This window comes from Petromyzon marinus, chromosome 6 (genome assembly GCF_048934315.1).
Source record: "Petromyzon marinus isolate PM22_M1 ecotype Great Lakes invasive population chromosome 6, UKy_Petmar_22M1.pri1.0, whole genome shotgun sequence".
Classification (NCBI taxonomy): Eukaryota; Metazoa; Chordata; class Hyperoartia; order Petromyzontiformes; family Petromyzontidae; genus Petromyzon; species Petromyzon marinus.
In genome coordinates this window covers 4,736,615-4,762,186 of record NC_133672.1, presented here as the reverse complement: position 1 = coordinate 4,762,186, position 25,572 = coordinate 4,736,615, and the positions used below count along the sequence as shown (strand labels likewise).

The following is a 25,572-nucleotide window of genomic DNA, read 5'->3' as shown; positions in this document are numbered from 1 at the left end:
ACCTGCACAGAGTTGGCTTTGTATTTGCATTGCAGTTTCTTCACTTGTGCTGGGGGACTGCCTCTGCCAGCTCAGCTTGCGCGAGTCTCAGGGAACATTGGGAACCGCAATTCCCCCTCCCCGTCTCATGTACGATGTTGTACCTTTCTCCTCGCCACGACAGAGTCAGAAGTTTCCGATATCGTTCTTCTCCAGAGTAAGTGGTGACACGGCAGAGAGCACCTGTCGCAATGTCCGTTCTTTCCCCCGTTGTAGTCTTAACGCGAGACGTGGTTTTTTTTTGTTAACCGCATGCCAATAACACCTCGCACGTCGGCTTGTGGTGGTGGTTTGCCCTGTAATGTTTTGGCAGCGTTTGGAATGACTACTGATTGAAGAGCGTGTGGTTTTTTTTAACTGTGCCCCCCTCACCCACCTCTATAAAATCGTGAAAAGGAGTGCGATAAGGGAACGTCAGGTGGAGCGGCCTACCGTTGGTTAGAGGCGCTCTGCTATGATTCCGGCGCCCCGAGTTTCTATTTCCGGCGATAGCGTAACATCGGTGGCGAGTGATATCTGAAGCAGTCGTGCCCGAACCTCGCTTCACCAAGCCCCGTACTGACCAACTCGGCGAAGTGTGGTCAAATAGAAAGCCCCATGACCGACATGGCATGGCGGAAGCCTACATCCATTGATGTATTGACAATTGTCATACTTTTTTGTGTGCATTTGTTTACATATATTTTACATGGTAAACGTACAGCCCTGCAAATGCTTACTAACACCACTTATGGCGGAAATGCCTCCTCACTAGATTGAGCTTCTAGATGTGGCCCCTCTCGGGGGTATTTTGGCATTGTCTTCCACATTGGACAGACCGCTTATAAGTAGCGCGGTAACATGCGGACACAGGATGAATCCTTGAGCAGAAAATGAAAAAAAAAAGCAAAAGCTGGGGATTTGCCCCGTTGCATCGGAATTTATTTCCGTAATCTCACGAGTGCATTGCGCGTCCCCATAGCTCGCGGACGTGCCCGCGCGTTCACACCCGGCAGCTCGCGAACAAAAATAACGAGTGCAGCGGGGAAGCCAATTAACGCAGAACCCTTCTCCGTAATTCTCTGCCTGCCGGAGTCGATGCCCACCATCGCGAAACAACAGTCATTGGTCTGGGACGTTTTTCTTCAATGTAAAATCAACAGATGCACAGTGAGTGTACGGACATACGGGATATGTATCATTCGTTTCCCAACTATGTTTCCTCTGAATGATTATTTGTGAGCTGGGTACTTCTGCCATAGAAATGGTCATTGTGATTCTATTAATTATTGATCATGACATTATTTCACGTAGATCACAGCCAAACACACTAAAAAGCATTGCGCACGCGCAAGCGAATACACATAAACAGCGCACTCGGAGAAGGTAAGTAACAACACTAAAACAAGAAGACATGCTCGCAAGACTGAGCTGCGGCGTGTACGGCGCGTTGCAGAGGGAGGAAACTTGGATGACTGGAAGAGCGACGTTCGGTATAAATTTGGCGTCCGTATTCCTGAGCCATCTAGCGGCGCTGGCTGCAAGCTGACGGTCTTGATGGCAGCAGACGCCGCGTGCCCGGCCACGCAGACGCCGCGTGCCCGGCCACACAGACGCCGCGTGCCCGGCCACGCAGACGCCGCGTGCCCGGCCACGCAGACGCCGCGTGCCCGGCCACGCAGACGCCGCGTGCCCGGCCACGCAGACGCCGTGCGCTGCCTGTGACGCGCGGTAATTCACCGACGCAACGGCATCCATAGTTTCTCTTTTTTTGGGGGGAGGTTAAACGATTCGGATGGATTTGGGAAGGGCAAATGGGTGGGAAAACATCAGGGTCGGTTAAACACGTTCAAAGTTTACCACCCGATCGATTTTGGCGCCGCGACGATCCGCGTGCTTCGTGTGCGGGCAGGCGTGCGCCTCTACTGGCAAGGTGGAACATTCCCCTCCTCTCGCGAGGGCACACACGTCGACGACGCGATGCGGCTGAACGGAAATCCGCATTCTCCGTGCGCCCTAGCGTTGGTGCGACGCGGCCTCCGATGTTTGTGAACGAGGCCACCTCAAGATGACGGTCGTCCGTGGCGCTCGGACGTAGGTACAAGCGGGGTGAAAACTACTCGCGGGAAACAAATTCCAGAGGGAGGTGCGAAGTAGACATGGGGCGCCCACGGTGGCGAGATGTTAATTACCTCTCCTGGTATACAGGGGGTTCGTGGGTTCAATCCCGACCCTGACGCCTGCTGTATATTTGGAGTTTGCATGTTCTCCCCGTCGTTGCGTGGATTGTCCTTCCAGCTTCGCCCTCCACATTTAGGATCAACATGCGTTCAATTATTTGGCTGCTATAAATTTCCACGTGACAGGCCACTTCGTTGAGCTATCATTTGTGGCGAGGTCGCTTCTGAAAAAGAGCCACGTACTGTAGCTCAGTGGGCCTTGGCTGGTAAGATAAAAAAAAAAAGTAAACAAAAAATGGTTTAGACAGATGTCCGACTCATCAGTACACACAAGCACGGGCGGCACTTGCACGGTTGTTTGTCCTCTGCCACATCCTCCTCATGAAAAATAAATGTATCTTAAAATAACTTTTGCTCTCTCGGCCACAGTGGCGCTTTCATGCATTTTGTTGCCTACTGAATGTAAAAAAGGACGCGGAGCTGACACCGTATACAAATATAAACATCAGAAATGTTTAAAAAAACCTCATAATTTCTCAAAAATGTGCAATAACAAGCATTTGAAAACTCACTCATTAGCGTGGGGAAACCGTTTATAACGCACAGTCAATGCTGACTCCTGAATTGCAGTTTAAATAAGTCTTGGAATGAAAAACTGAAATATAAATGATAAATTAACACCACTGCAACAACAGAAATCTCCAAATAGTGCCATACTTTGTATCGACTCAGAAGACAACTGTGCAGCTGCATTGCAGAGCCATGGTGGGTGTCAGTCAGTTCAGGCGTCTTCACATTTTTTGGGGGGTGAGGCCCCATGAGCATGAGGATCTCTTTTTAAAAGGCGACCCGTCCAGAGTGAGCTCGTGACGTGAGAATGAATTGGTGCTTGCAGCGGGTTTGCATGGAACCAAAGATGGGGAAATTTGTACAAACATGACGAATAAATAACAATACACAACCAGAACCATGTAATAAATGTACATCTAGCAATCAATCCACAATAATAATAATGATGATGACACCGCGCATGAAACTAGCGCGGGGCAGCCCAAAGGTGGCATCTTCACGAAAGCTGAAGCGCGGGACAGGGTGCTCGTGAGCTAACGCTGCACGGCGGACTGATGAGCTCGCTGGGAGCTGTGAGTTTGCGCGCGCGGTCTTCGCTAGCATGCAACTAACACCGTTCGTCTGCATGTTGTTTCCTCGTGATGTTTTAACGTTGACTAACACGAGCCGCTCTACGCTGGCCTTGAGCCTCAGTTACGGGAGACCGGGGCCCGTTGCGTGTGCTCAGCAGGAAGAGCCCCTCCTCCCCCCAGCCAATCAGACATTAATAATAATTATAATTTACATTTATTTGTAAGGCGCCTTCCACGAATGTCTCAAGGCGCCCTACAATCTTAATCGGTGTCCTCGCGGTAAACGAAGAGCAGCAACAGCTCGTGATTCGTGCAGTATTTAGTATAAAGGACTCTTTACACCGGTTGTGATGAGTTTTAAAATAAAAAAAATAGAAAAGCCGTTTAATACGACCTTAATTTATCACAGCGAGAATTTTTATCTGGATGGAGGTGAGGGGTTACGTAGCGCCGGTGCGTTTTCACCAGCTCCTCGGGACGAACTTCACTGGCTAAGCCAGGAAACATCGCTAAAAATCGAACGCAGTCTCGCCGACAGAGATAGAGAGAGGCAATGAAAATCCGCCTCGTCGTTTCCTGCTTTCCTTGGAGTGGTTTCAGACCACAATTGGCTTCGCCGTCGCACGGGACAGCTTCACCCAGCAGGGCTGTTGGACGACGATCTTCATCTCTCGCCGGTGCCTGCGAAGTCAACTCCCGCCCATTGCCGTCGCGTTATCTTTGTTCCCAGAGCGGTCAGAAGAAAACGCGAGCCATGCTGTGGGTGTCGGCCGACGGACTGAGAGTTGTGGAGGACAGCACCAAGGTAGGACGGCGCACGACACCGTGCGTGGCGCGCACGCGCGCGAAACCTCGGGATAACGCCGGGGTGGCTCAGAGATCAGAGCGCTGAGCTGGCACCACAAAAGTGCCGGGTTCAAATCCCGATTTTGGCCACGCGTGATTAGCCTGGGTTTTGAATTGTAGAGTTGATGGTCTCAATTCGGTCAGAACGACTGAACACAAAAAAAACAAGCCATCACATTAATTTTGGTTTTGCACTCAATTTGATTCAATTCCAGCCTTGACAAACAAACTAATTTTGTCAGTTTTGACTGTTGTGCGACGAGCGTTATTTTCGGCGGCACATCGGGAAGTGCTGCCTCCTAATGTGTGGACCAGACGTCACTCAAAAGGGATCTCAAATGTAGTTCTGCGATATCCGCTTTCGCGGTCCGTTCTCTGAAGACAAAGGGTTGCGCTGCTCTGTGAGCGTTCGGAATGGGTGTTTGGTTTCAGGACGCGATACCGATCGCACAACTGGGATAGAATTTGAGGGATGAGATGAAAAGAACATGCGCTGGTGTTATCAACTCGGGGGACACGTCCTCGCCCGCTTGGGAGACCAGCTGTGCGTAATCTCTGGTGGCACACCGGAGTGTTGGTTACCCACGTCACATTTTGTTGTTGCTGAAAACGTAAACAGTTATTTTTTTTTCTCTCTCTCTCTCTCTCAAACAGACAGTGACTTAAACATCGCTGTTTCTTCGATGGCCTCTTTACGTGCTGGGAAGAAGGGCCATTGGCCGAAACGTCGCGTATTATATTATTTTCCTTTAAAGGCAGTAAGCAGTGCTCTTGACAAATGTGTTGTGCTTTAAAAAAAATTGCAAAGCAGGCCGACAGTTTTTATTGGCCGTTTCAGTGCTGCGAAAACTCTCCCGCGATGGCTTGGAGTGCCCTGCGTCCAGCAGTGGACGTAAAATGATTTATGCGTTTTGGAAGAGACACTCGAGACAATTATCTGTGGACCAAGATTGAAACAGGGGTTACGTGGCATCAGGACAGACAATATCAATTGTGTGTCGTGCCGATACGGAGTGCTACGATTTGGATGGAGGCCTCCCAATGCCGTGTGAGTCACTGTGGCTGTTTGACCATACTTCGCCATGCTGGTCAGCGTGGGTTGGTGAAGAAAGAGTGGAGCTCAGAATTGGTTGTGTAGATGTCATCGCTGATGTTAGCAGTGGCAGGAATCGGCTGCAAGCGGCCCGGTTCATAACACGCAGCGCACGCGAACCGGCGGCGTTCTGACCAAGGAACTGGAGCAGTGCTGTAATTGCTGCAAAGCCCAAAAACAGATTTGCCAAATGTCCCAAGCAGGATTCTGCGTGAGCATTCAAATAACGAGTGGGGAACACTGACGATCGTATGCGTTAATTAATCAGTCTCTAGTTGAACGGTGAAGTTTCACGCAAAAAATTCACGGGCAAAATGAGTTTTAACTTCACGCAGCACACACATTGTCGACGTGAATCACGACTCGACCCTCCGGTTTTTTCCCGACCCTCGCGCCCGGTGGAGCACCGTCAGCCGTGGCGTTTCTGAACGGACGTTTTCTTCATCCCGTGCCGGGACGCCGACAAACGCAAATCCGAATGTAATTGGTGGGAAAAGAGAAGAAGAAAGCAAGTCACGTAACGTGAAACAAATACAAAATAAAATTCCTCGCCCAACAGCAGCTGAGCCACCTCCTCTGGTGTTGTGTGCTCCGCACGCTCCGCGCCGCCACCGCCGCCGGCTACCCTGACACGTGTCACAGGCTACCTCGACACGTGTCGCAGGCTACCCCGAAACGTGTCGCAGGCTACCCTGACACGTGTCACAGGCTACCCGACACGTGTCACAAGCTACCTCGACACGTGTCACAGGCTACCTCGACACGTGTCACAAGCTACCCCGACACGTGTCACAGGCTACCCCGACACGTGTCGCAGGCTAGCCTGACACGTGTCACAGGCTACCCCGACACGTATCGCAGGCTACCCTGACACGTGTCACAGGCTATCCCGACACGTGTCGCAGGCTACCTCGACACGTATCGCAGGCTATCCCGACACGTGTCACAGGCTACCTCGACACGTATCGCAGGCTACCCCGACACGTGTCACAGGCTACCCTGACACGTGTCACAGGCTACCCCGACACGTGTCACAGGCTACCCCGACACGTGTCACAAGCTACCCAGACACGTGTCACAGGCTACCCTGACACGTGTCACAGGCTACCCTGACACGTGTCGCAGGGTACCCCGACACATGTCACAGGCTACCCCGACACGTGTCACAGGCTACCTCGACACGTGTCACAGGCTACCCTGACACGTGTCACAGGCTACCTCGACACGTGTCACAGGCTACCCTGACACGTGTCACAGGCTACCTCGACACGTGTCACAGGCTACCTCGACACGTGTTACAGGCTACCCCGACACGTGTCACAGGCTACCCTGCGATGCGTGTCGCCGGCTACCCTTCGACACGTGTCGCAGGGTACCCTGACACGTGTCACAGGCTACCTCGACACGTGCCACAGGCTACCCCGACACGTGTCACAGGCTACCCCGACACGTGTCACAGGCTACCCCGACACGTGTCACAGGCTACCCTTCGACACGTGTCGCAGGCTACCTTGACGCGTGTCACCGGCTCGACACGCGTGCCGGGGTCGGGGCCCGTCTGCCCCCGCGTGGACGTACAGATGGCGCGTGCTTCTAATGAAGCAAAGGATCCCGCCCGCCCACGGACAATGTCGAGATGGCAGAGAGGGGGGGGGGGCTATAGAGGGGCACGATTAGGGGACAATAGCGGCGAGGGGGGGTGGACGTCTGAACAGAGCAACAAGAGGCGTGTGCCGCACCCTGAGCCTCAAGGGGTTCCATCCTGCCAGCGTCCAACCCCCCCAACGCCCAGACCTCTCTTCTCCCCTCCATTGCATTGTGCCCAAGACGTGACAGATGGAGTTATTCTTCATTCTTCGCTGCGGGTCCTTTTGAGAGCCTCTTGTCCGCGGACAGACGGTCATTAAGCTTTGCTACAGCGTCACTGGCCATTGTGCGCGCTGCCCGCTGGCTGGAAGGGCTCGTGTCCGACGGTGGTGGCGGTGGTGGTGGTGGTTGGTGGTCGTGGCGGCGGTGACGGGAGGGCTAGGGTTGGAGTGAGGATGAGGAGGAGGAGGGGGGGAGCTGGTGGACGGAGCTCGAACGCAGCAGCAGCAGCTGCCGCTGTTGCCACTGCAGCTGTCGGAGGGAGACCGGGCGCGGCGCGTGGTGAATCCACGCGATCAACGACTGCGCGACCCATCCCCTGATCCCCTGCGGGACCCGCCGCGGAGTGCATGTCGACAGATTGAATCGGAGCAGGCCGACCGCGACCCTCCAGCTACCCACTCCCGCAAACAAACAAAAAACCCCACACAGAATGACACCTAAACATTGAAAACTATCCCCCCCCCCTCCACCCCACCTCAACACCGCCTATCCGAGGCCGTCCAAAACCAGGGGACATCTGCTGCAGCTTTACATGCCTGGTGGCTCAGAGGCCCTCCGACGGTGCTGCTGGTTTAGCGTCCCCCGGCCTCGTTGTGCCCCCCCCCCCACCCCCCAGGGGGGACGCAGGGCCACGGAGGAGCCGGAATTCAAGGCAACGGACGGAGCTGCGGAACACGCCACGTGATGTGCAGCAGCCCGTCCTTTGTCAACTTTGTCAATCCCCTGCTGTGTGTGTGTGTGTTGAACTTCACCCATCTAAGAACTATCCAGGCGCATCTCGGTCAGTCAACCCATGGCACCTGGGGCTGTCCCGTGACCTCCTGCCGGCGGGCGTTCGACACTTTACATGGCCTTAAAGTGCACGTAGCCTGGCACAAGCGACGTGGTGATGTCACCGCTCATTAGTGGCGAATAGCGGTTGTTGTTGAACTTATTTCGCTACTGTACCTAGCCAACCGTGCTAATCGGAGGTACGGGGGACGGACAACAAACTAAACACAAAAAGCAGTTCTAAAGACATTTGTTTTCAAACTAGATTTGAAAATATGTATTATGTTAAGGGCTGGCACACAGGTGTCGATCATTAATCTTCACCTCCAGCAAGCGGTCATGGGACCGGAGCAGTGAACGCTTTGGCTGGGGGTGGGGGGGCCTTGGATTGGGTCTCCGTGACCGATGGGCGAGCGTGGCCACGCGTCCACTCAAATTCCCTCGTGGCTGCCCGAATGTGACGGCGGCCGCTCAAAAAAGCACGCGATCGCAAAATCCCTGCCTCGTCTTGCTCGGCTCACAAACACGAGAAGACCTCTTGCGGTACAACGTCGCATATCCGACTCGCTGGGAACTGATGTATGGGCGGATATTACGGGACTACGTGGGATGTGTGAGCGTCTGTAGTAAACACAGATACTCCGCCACGGACTAATACTGCAATGGGTATGGGCGGTTGATTGGTCGGGGCGGATATGCTGCGATGGAGTCTTCTTATTAATCGCTGTCACTCTTTTTTGACCGCTTCACTTGCGACGTGTATAGAGCATCCTGCACAGATGCACCGCCCTTTGTGTCAATTTCACTGCTGGCTGGAGGGCCTCCCCCATACCTTTCAGGGTCAAGGGGTTTATTTAACCATATTTCACCATGCTGCTCAGTACGGGTCGGTGAATGGTGGGGGGGGGGGGGGGTATGCGTGGAAGCATCGGCTCAGAGTACAACAATACACTTTGCTGTACTGGCCTCTACTGCCCACCTTCGCACGTAACCCTGCAAACCAGCGCGCAGTGTGATCGCGCATCCGAGCAACTGTCCAAACTCAAGCCTGCTTGGCTTGCATTATCTAAACTCTGAATCAATCGGGTGCATTCCGGGTGATTTGGTCATAGGGCAAAGCACTTTGTGAGTGTATTTAGCAACGTATTTAAAATGATAATATTCACACTTTGCCCGCTGTGTATCTATATTTTCCGGTGATGAAGATTTGCTCCCACTTGCGAAGATTCACATCAACAATGTGTGCGCTGCGTGAAGTTTTACTCATTTTATTTTGCCCGTGAATTTTTTTTGCGTGAAACTTCACCGTTCAATTTAGAGACTGATGAATTGACGCATAGGATCGTAAGTGTCCCCGACTCGTTATTTGAACGCTAACCCAGAATCCTACTTGGGACATTTGGCAAATCTATTTTGATGTATAATTCATATTCAATTACATTTTATTTCCTTTAAGACTAATTCAGACACCACTGAGACCAGACGTCGTTTTTAAAGCGAAAGCCTGAGGTGAAATAAAATCATTGTAACAGCGACAAATGAACATTCATGATAAAACTTTCACAACTGCAAACGGGTTATAAAGTGCAATAAAAAAATTTGCTAAATATCTCGACAGCAAAGGTGGCAAAGGTAAGGACACACACTTACTGAACATCATCATAACGCACATGTTCTAACGTACCTCACTTTATAACACAAGGCCTGACTAAATTAACAAGTTCAACACACGATCTAAAATATATCAAATTGAATCAGAATATCTTAAGTGTGCAAGGACGGAAAACGAACATCCAAATTTTTAAACAACAGCAACAACAGCAACAACAACAACACCAACAACACTAAAGAGACGACACCCAACTTAGAATGAAATACGATCCTGCAACTCAAACCACGGAGATTCGAGTCTCAAAACAAGCGACAACACAAACGTGCAATGCGATGCACATCCATCACAGATGAGAGTTGGGGAAAGAAAAGCAGTGGGGAGGTTGGGGGGAGTCCACCCCCCCCCCCCACACACAAACCCCCACCCCTTGCATTCTCTTCCCCTGCGGTATGTTCATACCTTTGTCGTACAAATCCCTGGCGGGCCATACCCCCACCCCCCCATCCCCTGCATCACCCCGCCCAGACGCTGGCTTTTATTCGTTTTCGGCCTCAATCGAATTAGAGCCGTCGGGGACTCGCGCCTTCTGCCACGGGACGGGACAAAGCGGTGGGAGGAGTGGCGGGGGGGGGGGCTGAGGAAGGTGGAGGGGGGGGTGGTAGTGGTGGTGGTGGTGGCCCGGAATCCACAGATGGCAGACAGCTGTAGTTTGTAAGGCCGGCCACGCTTTAACTCGTCCTTTCATGCAGCAACCCCGCGGTTCGCCGACCCAGAGTGCATCATTTTACCCGGCCACTATGGCCTCGTCTGTGTTCGAGTCGCACCGTCTCGGTTGCGTTCAGAATCTGGGATTTATGGATTCGTTTCGTTATTTTTTGTGTCGCTAAGATTATTCACTCCTTGCCCCCCCCCGCCACCCCGCCCCCCCCCCCCCCGCCGCCGCCCCCTTTTGTGTGTGTGGTTTAATTTACCATGCAGGTGTGTGTGGTTTAATTTACCATGCAGGTGTGTGTGGTTTAATTTACCATGCAGGTGTGTGTGGTGTGGTGGGAGGCGGGGGTGGCAAATATAAGCCAGTTAATTAATGCGATTTCCTTTGAACCTGAGGCTGGTTGCATGTGGTGGTGGTGGTCGTTTATCCATGACGTCTTGCCACAGAGGAAGAGTTTAGGCCGCGCGCCCTCTGGAGGAGCCCTCTAAGCGTTCCCTCGAGTGGAGGCCCTTCCGCCGGCAGTGGCGTGAGCGAGCAATTGCTGGGGCTGCGCCTTCGCCTGGGGTTCTAACAGCGGGTCGATTCCGCATTTGACATCGATTCTTCAGGCTCGCGATATATCAAGTGCGCTGCCTGGGTGTGTTTATAAATCAGTTTTTTTTTCCCACGCGTGTTAGTTTCATGCGAGTGTTACTTTAAACATAACGGAGCAAACATGATCAATACATGCCGGTTTGTCAATCCACTGCCGATCGAAGGCCTCCCCACGCCGTGCGGGTCGTGTGAGGATTAGCTGACCATACTTCACCTCACTGGTAAGTGCGGATTTGGTCAATGTGGGGGGTGGGGGGAAGTGCAGAAGAACAATGAGTGTTGCCTGCACCACTGTTCTCTACTGCTCACAATGACTCTTAGCTCTCGACTTTCGTGCACGCTGTGTCACCCATCCACGCACTATCCAGCCTCCAACCGGCTTAGCTTATGGGATCTAATGGGATCGGGCGCATTCCTGGTGATTTAGTCATACAGCAAAGCAAAACAGGGTTGTTCACCCAGGAAACCTGGAATGTTGTCCCAACAAGTGTGAACAACTTTCCAACGTTCGCCCAACGTCGCTTGCTTACTGGACACATGCGGCAGGAAAGATGCGAACAGTATCAACGGGACGATTTAATAATTGATTCGCACAGTTGAGTGGCGACAATTCTTCAAATCACCGGGATGGGAGGACGGGGGGTGGGGAGGGGGCCGTGGTGGTGGGGTCATTACATCATAACTGTGAACCGGTAGTTCTCGATCCGTGCAGCATGGATACCGTGCAGGATATTTGTTTTTGATCGTGTGCATGGAACATCAGCGCCGCATTGCGGCGACCAGACGCACTAGAGGTGTGGACATGTGATCTCTGTGTGTGTGTGTATTGCAGTCTTATGAATCTGGGGAGGTGTTGAGCACCGCTCTCGCTTCGACGCTATGTTCTCCGAGCTCTCCAGCCTCCTTCCACATGAATGTATGAACTTCTTGCTAATCTGAGGCGCGTCAAACACTCCTGCAGAGAATTGGCCAATACAGCAGGACCCTCATGAAAAGGAGTCTTGGGCCGCGGTGGCGACCTCGCTGGGTAAATAGTTGGCATCATCATCATCATTTCTATGAAATGCTGTACATATTTAGTTATTGGTCTTTTTTACGTGGGCCAGAGTTCAAGGGAGAAAAAAACACACAGCTTCTGCGCCGCAGCACCCACGGTCGAGAACGATCACCATAAATCGGTTTACATTTGTGGTTTATATTGTTTTGCCAACATGATTGTGTTCATAAATCAGCGGTGTCGCGTGGGTAGTTGCATGACTCCCCACCCTCACCCCAAGCAGAGGGGAACCAACGCCGAAAGGGCATATCCTGGTCAAGGTTGAAATCGGCAGAAATTTCAGCGAATTTCTCAGAAATCGTCCGCCCTTGGTGGGAATCCATTGTGTTCCCAGCTGCCATGCAGTGAGCACGACGCGTGCGTGGGGTGTTCCCCATCCTTCGTGCCACGTAGGGGTGTAACTAAGCCATCAGTGCACTCAATGATTCATATCTGGGCTGTAAATGATAAATGTTGATGAGTAAAACTGTGAATGGAAACTGTGATGTGTTCATTCACACTGAGGCGCCACTGCCAACTAATGGGTGTAACGGTGAATCATCGACTAATCTCTGTCAATATTGTCTCTTTAGCTAAACAACCGCGAGATCGTGTGATCATGAGAGTTAGCGGCGGCTTGGGGTGGCCTTCAACCAGCAGCGGATTGCCCATGGCTAATGATGATGAAGCTATTATCATCGTGCTTGTATACCCAAGAAACCTTCGCCGGCTCTTTTTGCAATAGGGTTCTGCCACGGATGATTCGCTATGCAGAATCCCAATTGAGTCATTTCCGCTTAATCTCGTGGCCAAATTTGGACCGTGACGCCCGGCACACAATTGCCTTCTCTCTCTTGCGGACGACGTCACGGGATCTTTAACGCTGCCTTGTGAAGCGGACGGCGCGCGGTACTCTCACGGTCTCAATCCGGCCCGCAGTAATGGTCAGGGCGGTCGACGGATCTGAACCACGAACCTCTGCAACAAGCCGCGAATGCGTGCTACTGCTGGAGCGCGTGAGCGCCCTCAGTGCACAATCGCGAGGAACAGAATGTCCGTTTTTTTCTCTCTCACACATTGACATTATTGATGCGTGTAATGTGTTTGCATGGTCCCTCCAGCAACTAAAAGAGAATGTTTAAATAATAAATATATAACGTTCTTGAATCATATTGTGACCCTTAATAGCTACAATTCTTTGGTGTTTTTTTTTTAGCGATGGGAGCGAATCGTTACACCACCCCTACGCTGCCCGTGCGGTCTAAATTAGTTTTTGTTTCACCGTCGTTCTCAGTTTATTTGGGTTCTGTGCTCCTAAAGCCCAAGTGGATGTAGCCCCGGGGCATGTCACTTCACGCCTGTAATGGTTTCGTGCTAATTGGCAGTCGACACACATTTAAATTACGGCCGCGAAATCTTTTTTTTTCCTCGCGTAGTTTGTCAACTGAGAATTAGCTGCCGTTTTAGTCCGAAAACCATCGCTTAGCAGCGACATTGCCGAGCGAAATCCCCCCCCCCCATCAGTCTGGCAAACGGCGCGGAGTGTTAAACAAACCAATCGACTCGGCTATACAAACAATTCAATGTATCTTGTGCCTTGATTAGTTCAGAGGGCAAGATTCTAAAATCCCTTCCCCCATCCCATTGGTGATCGGCCAACCTGGCATGGTGGTGTAATGTGTGGGTACTCCCACCTCTTCCGAGACATCTGGCAAGTGATGGAAGAGTAGACCAAGTACCCTCTATAGGGGCTCTCCAGAGCTCCGTCTAGTGGAGTTCGATTCCCAGCCACGGCTAACGCCAGTGGCCAGGGATATCTTAACCTGTTTCGAGGCCTCCCACTTCAACAACACCTCACAATACCAGCATGTTTGAGGTATGGTTAAACAGCCCCCATGACTGAAATAAGTAGTATTGAGGTCTTCATCCAGAAGTAGATCGAGCAAAGGGCTGTAGAGTGAATTAATGAATTGCCCAATGCATCATCTGTTATTTTTATTATTTAAAATAATATTTACACGCTACCATAGGTTTTGTTTAAAATCGCCACGGATTAATTGACGATGTCCGTGGATAATTTTCAAATCCTGTGCCGACTTCTTTGACAGCTCTGCGGTGGCGTGCATCTCCCAAGTGCGCTGTGAATGTGCCTGCAAAGTTGTTAACAAACAAAAAAATGTACAGCGCTCTTGTCAATCCGACCCTGGAAGTCAGGCCTCTCCACGCCGTGTTGGTCATGGGGTTACGAAGCAAATATCAAGCCCCCTCCGAGTATCGATGTCGATACGGTTCTTTACGCGATTAACCGGAGTGGAGAGCATTCATCTCCCGAGGAGTGCACGGTGTTAAAGCATTCCGACGGGCATCTTCGGAATGCTTTTTAACGTTCCGAATGTTGGGAATGTCTAGGCAGTCATGGTCAATAAAGTACTAAAGTTCATATTTTTTTATTTAAACTGTAACGCTCCTGAAACTGGTTTTAAGGTAGGCCCCGTGATACGATGTTTTCGTCATAGCCCTTTAGGATGGACTCGTCACACTGTCACGCAAGTTCTCACGGTTGTGCTGTCATGGCTCTAGGGTGAGTTTTCGGGTTTTACTGCGTTTTTGTTCGGCACGATGTCCGACGTTTCACTTCACGTGATGACAAGGAGCCCCCCAGCATGGACCACATGCCCAAGTAGCGTGAAATACAACCCGCGATACATTGGAGAGCTGTGTCCTAGTGATGTGTCTGTTGAAAATGCATCGTATGCAAATCTTAATCTCATTATTGGATAAGTCTATGACAACTAAATCCCCCAGAATACACCTGATCTAAGATCCCAGGGGACTAAGTAGAGTTGTTCGTGGTTAGTACTTGGATGGAAGACTGCCTGGAAGTAGTAGATGTCGTAGGTTTGCACTGTAAGGTGGCCTGGAGATGGCAGTATAGCAAGCGTATTGAATCCATCTGTGCAGAGATTCGAGTGTAATACCCTTGCATGAGAGGCTATTTTCCAGGCGCTCTGGCTTCGTTTCACAAACCAAACACTCATTCATGGAAATGGCCACGCATCCAATGTAGCAGGACCCTCCTGAAATCGTCTTGCGACTCAGTGAGGGCATCATTATAGTGTGTTGTACGTACTCTATTGAAGCCATATTTGACCAGGTCAATAAGCATACTCCGTCATGCGGTCGTCTTCAGAGACGTTTCCTCGTCACTGAAAATACATGCACGTTGGTTAAATCATCGTCAGAGCAAGATCCTTCGTGATGCAATCATCTTATTTTATGCTCTCTGCATGTCAAGCGTTCATTGACATCTCTCCGAGCGAAACTTTTGGAGATGACCTCCGACCACGGCATTCGTCTCAGGATGGGAGTTTTGTGTTTTTATCTTAGCTCCAAACGTCAAAGTTTTAAACGTCGCCGTTCCCGGCACGCATTCGCGCCGTGACCCCCAGGCAGAAAGGGAGTTTGCGTTTTTGGACAAGGAAACCATCTCGTCCAGTGTTGTAGCTAAAGTGCGCGCGTTGCAGCTTGTACGTACATACATTGAACTTCTTTCGCACCGTACGTAGGCAACCGCGCTAATCGATGGTGCGGCGAAAGGGGGGGGGGGTCGGAGTCGGGGACAACAAACACAAAAATAATTTCTAAATGAATGAGTTTTCAATCTAGATTATTTAAAGGTGCACAGCTCCAGAAGGCCACGGAAGCGCATCTGGAAGCTGGCCTGCGGTAGTGAGTTTGCATTTTTTTTAGATCGTGCGCGCAGGTGTAATTCTGGTTTTGGGATTTGAACCTGAAGGACGTGTATATCCTGGGGATTTTTTTTTGGAGGGGAGAGGGGATGGAGGGGGTGGTGTCTTAAGATTTAACAACGGAAGAAAATGGAAAATACGTGCTCGGTGCTCCACGTGAAACTCGGCCACTGTCAACTCGGATTTCTCGGCACTGTTGCTAAAATTGGTGTTTTTGCACGAAATTAGTCACGAACGTATTTGGCAATCAAGTATTTTTTTCTTCAAATTTGTATTCAGCCAATAACGACCGAGTAGATTAAACTCATCAAGCGTGACGATAATTACTTCGACTACTGCCCACCAAAGCGCAGCCGACGATGATGAAACTAAATTAACGAGTCTGAGTAAATACAGAGCGCACTGGGGAAGACAAACATGGTAATGGGATATATATATAAACATTGTCCTCGTTCACTATTTGGCTGCACTGAGAATTATTACTTTTGCCGGGAGGGCAGGGGGCGGGGATGAACTGTGCATCACTCACACCAACATTTACTCACCTAGAGTCAGCGTTTGACAATACAAATAGACCGCTTCAGTCGACTAGGCTACGAGAGTGACTACACGACAGAGTAATAGGAGTCGTGTAAAATCCCACAGGCTGTTAACCATTAGACTGAGACTATGACTTAACACAGTCAAGATGCTGAATGCACGAACACCGCTCGGAGATGATGAACACCTCCTGCTTCCCTTTCCATTCGGAGCCATTGACAACCAAGTGCCCTGCTTAGTGAAGACAAAGACAACGATCCCCCCGTGTAGCCTTGACAGGCTGTTGGGGCAAGTGCTGTTTGCGAGCACCTATGAAGGCCGGTACGGCGCACGAGGGGGTGGGTGGCCAGCACCACCCCCTAAGTGGCGAAGTTTACTACACACGGAGGCTGAGTCTAGCTAGGGGGAGCCCAGGACCGGTTCAGATAAGCGTCACTGCTGTTGGCCGTGAGCGGGAATGGAACTCGGGTCGCCGGGTTCGTGGTGCAGCGTAGCGCTAACCGCTGCGCGACTGCTCCCCACGAGTGAAGAGGGCACTTTGTCTGCTGCGGTTAAAGTGGGCATCAGATCATTATAAAAGGCTCTAAGCACGACTACGTGGCTACGGGGTCAAGATCACCACAAATTAGACCTTCGCTTTTCATGTCCTCGCGGCAAAAATACACATTTGTACACACCCACCGCGTTGGTTTCCACGGTCGTGTTTATATTGCACTCGGGTGCGTGCCGCGTGTGTTCGGCACGTTGTCCGACGTTTTGCTCCCAGCGCACGGAGCTCAATAAGCTCCCGGTTAGCAGGTTCAATGCGTCGGGAGTCGTGCCGAACGACCCGAAAGCACATCGGACAGACACACCCAGCTGTTCCGTGCCGCGTGTCGAGATGCGGTCACACTTGAAATCGCGATGCAAATCCACGCCGCGTTCCATTATAATCAGTGCCCAGCAAACGACGAGGGCTAACATTATTCGCCTTTCAACGGCGCTGCAAAATCTCGCCAAAAGTTAAAATTATCTCGAGCCGCTTCCGCTGGGGGTTGGTGGTGGGGGGGGGGCGAAGCGTTCCCGGACGTGACCGTAACGATGAGCCAAATTAAAGGGCTCCGCTGAAGTATGTCTCAATTAAGCAGCTCCTGCTCGTTCGACGGAGCGCCGGCTATTCGCCAGCCCCCCCCCCCCCCACCGCCTCGCTCGACGCGACGGACCCCTTTAGCCAGGAGTGGCGGACCAGGCAGGCAGCTCGGAGTAGCCCTCCGCAGGGGTGCCGCGGGCGTCTCGTTTGCGTTGCGGAGCAAATTCACGGACGGGCCGAAACGAGGCGCCTCGGTGGGCCCCCCAGCGACGGCCTTAATGGGCTGCGCTCAAGTGACGGATTCTGGTGTCAACGCCGTGCTGAGTAGGAGTATCAAGCCCCAGTGGTGCTTAGTGCAGCCTCCAACTCATTATCCACTCCATCTCCCTGGCGCCGCTATTCATGATGTGCAACGAAGGAGGGCCGTTGCCAGAAACATCACCAACTATTACGTTATTTTTTTTCCGTTCCGGTTAAGGCCGTGGTGTTATTTTCGCACCACTGCCAATGCGGTAGCAGCAGCAGCATCGCCAGATCATGAATTCGAGTCGGAGCATGCGCGCGAGTCCGCGTGTCTCTTGCTCTCTGTGGGCACGGACTTAGTTCTTAGTTCAATTGAACCGGTTTCGTGGAGGGGGGGTGGGAGGGGGTAGCATTTATCACCGAGCCAACACGGTTCAGCGCTGCATATCGGACCACGTAGGTAACGCATCTGCCCTGAGCCGATCAGCTGCGCACACCCAGCGCGGTATTTGTGCAAGGTCGCAAACGCCGTTTCACGCGGGCTAACGTGTCCTTTCACCCTGCGCACATTCGCTCGCATCTTCGGCGCAGAGAACCGCGTCCCCCTTGCGCGCGGCGCAACCGCACGATCTCGATAGATGTTCGCATATTTGACCTTTCAGCACATCCGCCCGCAAACTCGGTGCACGGGGGAGTCGGGCGCACGCGACGTTGTGCCGCAACAATGCCACGGTGCGTGGCGGGGTGCACCGCCTAATGAGCTCCAACCCAGGAAGGGGGAGAGGGGGGGGATATGCCGTTACAGACTCGCGCCTAAATCTTGACTTAAAGCTTTCGTGACTGCAGGAATTCATATTCTTTGGGCCTTTCGGTAAAGTCACGTAGAAAGGTGTCGCGATCGAAACGTCGTAGTTTTTTTATTTTGTGTTGCAATCGAAACGTCGTATTCTATTATATATTTTCTTTTTTTTTCTACGTGACTTTACCGAAAGAACCAAAGAGTTATTCCTGCAGTCACGAAAGCTTCAAATCAAAGTTGAATCACCTCTACGGAGAGGATTTCCACGCAACTCACACAACTTAACATTTAGCAATCTTTGGAAGAACGTAATCAACCAGCCTATGCGTTAACTGTGTGTCGGTTGACTCTGTGTTGCATTGCATTACATTTAAAATTTTTACTAGGTTAGTTTTCTCGGACATCCTATTTCTCTCTCTAACATTTACCAGGCTTGTATGGGTCCATTTGCTTCCCACGTGCTTCCCACTCGCTTCCCACTTGCTTCCCTGGTGCTTCCACGTGCTTCCCACGTGCTTCCCACTCGCTTCCCACTTGCTTCCCTCGTGCTTCCACGTGCTTCCCACGTGCTTCCCACTCGCTTCCCACTTGCTTCCCACTCGCTTCCCATTTGCTTCCCACGTGCTTCCCACTCGCTTCCCACTTGCTTCCCTGGTGCTTCCACGTGCTTCCCACGTGCTTCCCACTCGCTTCCCACTTGCTTCCCTCGTGCTTCCACGTGCTTCCCACGTGCTTCCCACTCGCTTCCCACTTGCTTCCCACTCGCTTCCCATTTGCTTCCCACGTGCTTCCACTCGCTTCCCATTTGCTTCCCACTAGCTTCCCACTTGCTTCCCATTTGCTTCCCACGTGCTTCCACTCACTTCCCACTTGCTTCCCACTTGCTTCCCGCGTGCTTCCCACTTGCTTCTCGCGTGCTTCCCACTTGCTTCCCACTCGCTTCCCACTTGCTTCCCGCGTGCTTCCGCGTCCTTCCTTCGTGCTTCCCATTTTCTTCCCACTTGCTTCCCACTCCACTTGTTTTCTCATTCATGTATACCTGATGACGGTTGCTTGTGTTGCAATCAAAACGTCGTATTCTATTATTCACGTGACTTTACCGAACGACCCAAAGAATAAGACTCGTGCCTGTTTTAAGCGGCGCGACCTTTGGAGCCCTCTTCCCTGCGGAGGAGCTGCTTCATATGTAACAGCCTCCGGGCGGTTCCAAAAATAAAACGTGCGTTAAAGCGGTAAAGTGGCCAGAAATTCTGCTGCCGATTTCCTCCCCCATACCCACCACGCCCCTCCCCCCACCCACCCAATGAAATGAACCGTAAAGTTGAAGCGAGAAATTGTGAAATAGAATTTAGGGGGTACATTTTTTTTTAACATCTCCATGATATTCTGCCCTCTGGCAAAGTGCCACCAATTCATTTCTCCTCGTCCGTTTGGATGCGCGATTGAAGAGGGGTGCGCACGCATTTGCGCGCTTCACGCTCTCGTCTTCATCAACCCCCGCAGACCTCGGAGCTAAAATAAAACCGGCGTCGCAGACACGTCACTGCGCGGCAAGGCGACGCCGCAACAAGCACAACATTGGGGCGCGCCCTTTTAATGTCGTGGAGATGTCGACGGCACATTGTGTCCATCCGCTAGGCGTGGATGAAGAAGATCTCGGCCCGCCACCGTGTCGGTCACGAGGGGTCGCTCGGCTGTACCTCGCGCCGCGCTGGTCGATACAAGTTGGTGAAGTGTGGGGGGGGGGGGTGGACGGGCGGCACGGCACCGGCTCAGGTATCACTCGCCTGCTGATGTTAACGCCCCGGCTGGGAATCAAACTCCGGTTTGCCGGGCTCGCAGCGCTGAGCCGCCAACCGCTGCACCACCCGCCCGGGCCCCCGTGCAACTTACGCAAATCAAAACGTCGATTAGGGTACGCGCGACTCGACGCGTGCATCGTGAGCCTGAGAATCGATGTTGAATGGGTAAATATGGGCCACCCATCGATGCACTTACTCGCGAATTTGACGCTGGAGATTCACTTTATGTCGTCCTCTTGCGCTCACCCTCAGACCATGCGCCCCACTTCACACAATCGCAGTAATTCATTCTCTTTCACTTCATTCGCTTTCACTCTCCCCCCCCCACCCCCCGTATCGGCTGACAGCAGCACTATCCCCGCGTTTGGCCATTAAGCCCGAACTCTTGCACATCTTCGAAGGGAAACGGCTCAACAATCACAAAGAGTTTCCACTTCCAAGCAAGTGGGCACAGTCGGTGGGGGCAGCCCGTTTTACCAACCCCCCCCCCCCCCACGGAGCCCTCTCATGCGGGCCGCACGCAGCGCGTTGGGCACCGGTGAATGGCAACGCGCGGGGGGGGGGGGCAATCCACGATGGGGCGGCAGCGCCAGCAACCGCGGACAACGCCTCGCAGTGGGGGATGGGGGGGGGGCGCACATCCCGCGCGGGAGACGGCGCCCACGAAAATGTGTTTGCCGCAGCAGAGAGTTTTGTGCCAGCATTGAGGGGGGCCCTCGGTAGCGAGACGAGACAGACAGCCATGCGGCACGCCTGCAAATTGGAACGCCGACTCCGGCTCGCCTCCTCCTTTTAGAAAGCGAAGCGCTTGCACTGGCGTCGTCATCGTCAGCATTGTCGTCTTTTACTGCGCGGCGCCCTGGCGTGAAGGCTTCACAACGCTGGCTCAGAAATGCGGGGAGTTCGCTAATTAACGCTCAGTCTGAGTGTAGCAATTCATCCCCCCCCCCCCCCCCCCCACCTTTTGGCAAAATGCAACACGGTATTCTCATTTTTATTGCAACATTCTACAACAACGACAACCCTTGTCAATCAAATTTCTGGATGAGTACCCTCCCCATACCCCCGCCCCCTCCCCCCCCCACACCCACCACCGTGCGCGTCGTGGGGGTTCTTTGACCATACTTCACCACGCTGGTGAGTGCGGATTGCCGAAAGGGGAGGCCCAGGTTTTGGTTCAGATATCACTCGCCACTGACGGTAGCCGTGGCCGGGAATCAGACTCGGGGTGCCAGGCTCCACGGCTCAATGCGCCCTGTCGCTGAGACTTCAATTGCATATCACTTCCACGAACTGAAAAGCCTTGAATGTTGGAAACACAATTCGACGAATGCATCACGGGCTTTGTGAATTAATATCAACCCATTCATCATTGAGGCTTTTACCCTGGTTTTGTGTGAACTGAGATTGTGCCACGTGCGATGCCAGTGTTGGCTCGTGCATGTTCTGCATACGCACATAAGTAATAATGAAAGAAATTCAGTTGAAAAATTGTTCTTGGCCGAAATATAATTTTTTTCCAAGGAAGAAAAAACTTCCTACACTGTCACACCCTCATCACAAACTTGACATCAATAACATTTGTTGTTGAAAAATCTTCACCGTTTTACTGAAAATTCATATTAGTTTACAACCTTTGTACATCCACTACTTGATGAGGGCCTCCCCACAATGTGGCAAGGCATTTCATCATACTTCACCCAGTACGGGTGGTTGACGGGAGGGCCCAGGACCCTTTCACATATCACTCACCACTAATGTTAGTTGTGGCCGGGAATCAACCTCAGGGGGCCCAGGCTCAGAGCAGAGTGTGCAAATCATCGTACCACTGATACCCTCGCCATCGGCCGTTTTATTCTCAAGCCATGAATAAATAAACATCAGACGTGATCGTTTTGCACCCTGTAAAAAAAGTTTTGGAACCAATCCGCCTTAAAATCTAATTTAATCGAACTTGATTTTTTTCTCCCAACCCCATTCTATTCATAACCGTCCAGAGAGCAGCCATGCAATCTCACCCCGAGCCCTCGTCACGGTCCAATTGCTGGAAGCTATTGGCTGCTTAATGCCCACACAGATGGTGCTTCTTACTGTGCTTAAATAACAACAACAAATTCTCACATTCGTCAATAACACTGCCTTAAAAAGGGAAATATATCATGGCAACGTTTTGGGTGATGGCCTTTATTCATGTCACTTCAATAATTATCGCTGTGGTTCGGGTGGGTCAGGGTGACTGGCATATGGTGCAGTTGGCATGGGCCCTGGTGCAACATTAAAATAGGGCCTTCCTCTGTACAATTTCCTCCCTCGTGGCATAGTCCAGCACCCTGGACCCCTCCGACCCATGGACCCCCGTGCAGTTGCGCCACCTGCACACTTGATAGCTACGCCACTGGCCAGGGTTTAGTCAACTGTCCACACGGGCTGTAACTCGCTCCCTTCTAACGCAAACCCACATCCTCTTATTGCTGCGCCACCCACCCAGAATTCCTTTAATTCAATGCTCAAGGTCGTGGTAACATCGTGAAACCTCGTTTCTACCCCCAAACCCCACAGCCCCCCGTCGACTCGATCTTTAACTTCCGTCTTAAGTTGCGGCAAGAAAAGTACACGGCAGCACTGTATTCCCCCTCCTGCTCTAATATCCCAGCCTCGCCTTCCCCACCTCCCTCCACGAATCGAAGCTTCATTTTCCGAGCTAGGAATTTGTGTTGCCCGTTCCGGAGCGGCGCGATGTCTGTGCACAAAAGCACAAGGCTGACAATTAAAGCCGCAAGAAAGGAGCCAACAGACCAAGCATCCTCCGACTCGCCCCCCCCCCTCACCCTCACCGCCGCTTTCCTCTCCCACAGGGTGCCCCACTAAGCAAAACGTTTTAGTCCCAGCATTGACCTTGAGTCAATCGTCTGCTCTTGTGCCGTCACTTTGACGGATTCGTCGCAGTCAACGCGGCGCATTGTCAGACGCCGAACGGCTCGAATCGCGGCCTTCGGCGTCTGGAAATTCGGCAGACCGGCGAGAAACGCACGTGCCAGGATCGACCGTCTCTTTGGCTCCGCAGCGAGCGGGCTTTAGAGATGAGAGAGCGCTTGTACGGTACGCAATCTCGCAGGTGCTTACAGCTCGTTGGTGGTAGAGGATGCTGCTGCTGCTGCTGTTCACTGTTGATATTTCACATGGTTTTATTTTAGAGGGGGTCGTTGGAAATGTTGCACACGCTGCACAACCCCCCCCCCCTCCCCACCACTCGAAGCTTTGCGCATCTTTGCCAGAGGCGCCGTGTTCATCTCGTCTTTCAGAAAACTTTGGAGGAAAGAGAGGGCTTTGGCACGTGCGCGCGCACACACATGTAACTGGACTTGGACATCAAGTCTGCAGTTTTTGCTGCTGCTGCTGCTTCTATTGCCTTTTTGTGTGAACGTGCAACTCCAAATATTTTTCGGTGTTTTCGCTCCGAGACAGCCAGATATTGCAGGGTTTCCGTGCGGCTTGCATTTGTGGCTTTAGGGCCCAGCACGTGCGCGGTCACACAAGGCCGATGGTCAGCGCGGTTCGTTTATTTTTACTCGAAGCGTGCTCCGAGTGAGATTGTTCAACCCTTTTCCAATCCTTCGCGGTGACATCTCCCGCCGGTGAATAATCTACACGCAGCAAAGCGTCGCCAATGTACCGGACCCTGTAAAAGGTGCTACGTTCGAGCCAACCTTGGCACGTGGTTGGAACCGTTGGCGCCCTAACGTTGGCCCAACGTTTCATGTTTACGGGGAAGATTTTGCTTGCAGTGGAATCTTGCATTGTGGAGCCACGGACAATAGGAATCGCAGGTCGCAGCAGGGCAGATAGGAGCTATACTGCACAGTGTACTGTATGAATAAAGTCAGTCAGTCTCTTCAGCCTCACCCACTGCTATGAAAAAGAGAAATTGCTAAAAATATATACAGGGTGCTTCAAAAAAATGTGAACACTTGGGAGAATTTGCAACAATGCCCCAAGAAATGTGCTGCCTCCGGGCTCTGGAGATCACCTGGAGAAGATTCCAGGCCACGTGTTGACTCTTTGACTTTTTGAAGCTATTAGCATACATTTGTTATCATGTTACAGTGTATTATCTGTTCTTTTTTCCATTAAAAACGATGGTCCCGTATAAGAGCTCACATTTTTTGAAGCACCCTGTGCATCACCCTACGGTGCAGTTTTCCATCAGACGGCAGTGTTAATGGCAAACGTAGCGAGGTGTGTTTTGTTGCTGCTTGCTGTCGTGCCTGGTCACCGCCTACCAACACAATCCCTTACTTTACATTGTCTCAGGTTCACGGCGCACGAGTTTGGTTGTTGGTTGAACGCAATGCCTGTGTAAGGTCTCACAGCTCATAGGGCAGTGCGGTGCAAAGATAATGAATGTGCCCAGTACCGTACGACAACCGTGGAGTTGCTGATGTTGGCAACATCGGCAGCGTACATGTTGTGATTATAATTGCCATTGTTTTGGGTGTTATGCTCATTGCTGATTCAGCCTTTCACAGGGGCATCTTTGGCAGAGTCATCTGGTCATTTAGTTGTTCAAAGGTCCAGTCTTTAGCTTCAGTCGTTAATTGTATTGGAGAAAGACCCAGCGATGTGACATCCACATGAGGTGCCCAACTATACACATCACAAACTGTGTCACCTACCAAACACGCACACAACAACGTGCGCTCGCCTATCCCAAGCAGCGTACGATCTGACAATACGCTGTTTATTAATTCGATCTCCATTGTGGCCACATCCAGTCTATTGTTATTGTGTCCCATTGTGTCTAAAATAAATGAAGCGCCCTTTTACCATGACCTTCAGCATGAAATCACCTTCGACAATTAGCGCTGTTGGCTACGTACGGCGCGAAAGAAGTTCAACAGACGTAGCAAGATCACCACTCTCCACGAATGATCATCATAGTCATCCTTATGACCACTGCAATCATTATATCAAGAATAATCACTATCCAATTGTTATCAACAGTAATCATCAAATTAGTATTATATTAATCATAAATACTATCGAATAATCATCATCCAATCACAGTTCACATAATTATTATCATCAACAGTGTTATTTAATATGGCATTCATCCTTGACGCACGTCTCAAAGCCAATGCGAAGCACCTTGTAAGTGTGCATCGTGAGCACGAACCAGTCGCAGCAATCTCAAGGAAAGCCCCTTCCTGCCACGAACCCTGGTCAACCTACATGATGCGTGGGCGACGCGCACGATTGCTCCATCTTCACGTGATCCACCCACCCACGGGCCTCGAGTGGCTGTAGCACTGCAGGTTTTTGCCGCTTACACCCGTGAACCTTTTTCACCCGGACCTCCGCCCCGCCCTCCGCTTCCCTCCTCTCCTGCCGTGCGCGTCCGTGCCGTGCTTCTTGAGATATTTCCGCCGATCCATGTTTGGCAGCGATGAATCAAAACAAAAATGCTACCAAATAATAACACACTTTGTTGCTGCGCCCC

The 25,572-nt window shown here is 51.7% G+C and overlaps 1 protein-coding gene across 5 annotated transcripts in view; it reads left to right on the top strand.

Moving 5' to 3' along the window:
• Positions 1-25,572, top strand: part of LOC116939787 (numb-like protein) — a 60,409-nt gene that overhangs the window by 26,022 nt on the left and 8,815 nt on the right. For 2 of the 5 annotated variants that reach the window (XM_032948595.2, XM_032948594.2), the window contains exons 4-5: positions 164-196; positions 4,071-4,145. The exons of 1 other annotated variant lie outside the window; for it this stretch is intronic. In XM_032948595.2, coding sequence (XP_032804486.2) covers positions 164-196; positions 4,071-4,145 — 108 coding nt within the window. The remainder of the gene's footprint in view (positions 1-163; positions 197-4,070; positions 4,146-25,572) is intronic. 2 more of the 5 variants (XM_032948597.2, XM_032948596.2) reach the window with 1 other exon arrangement.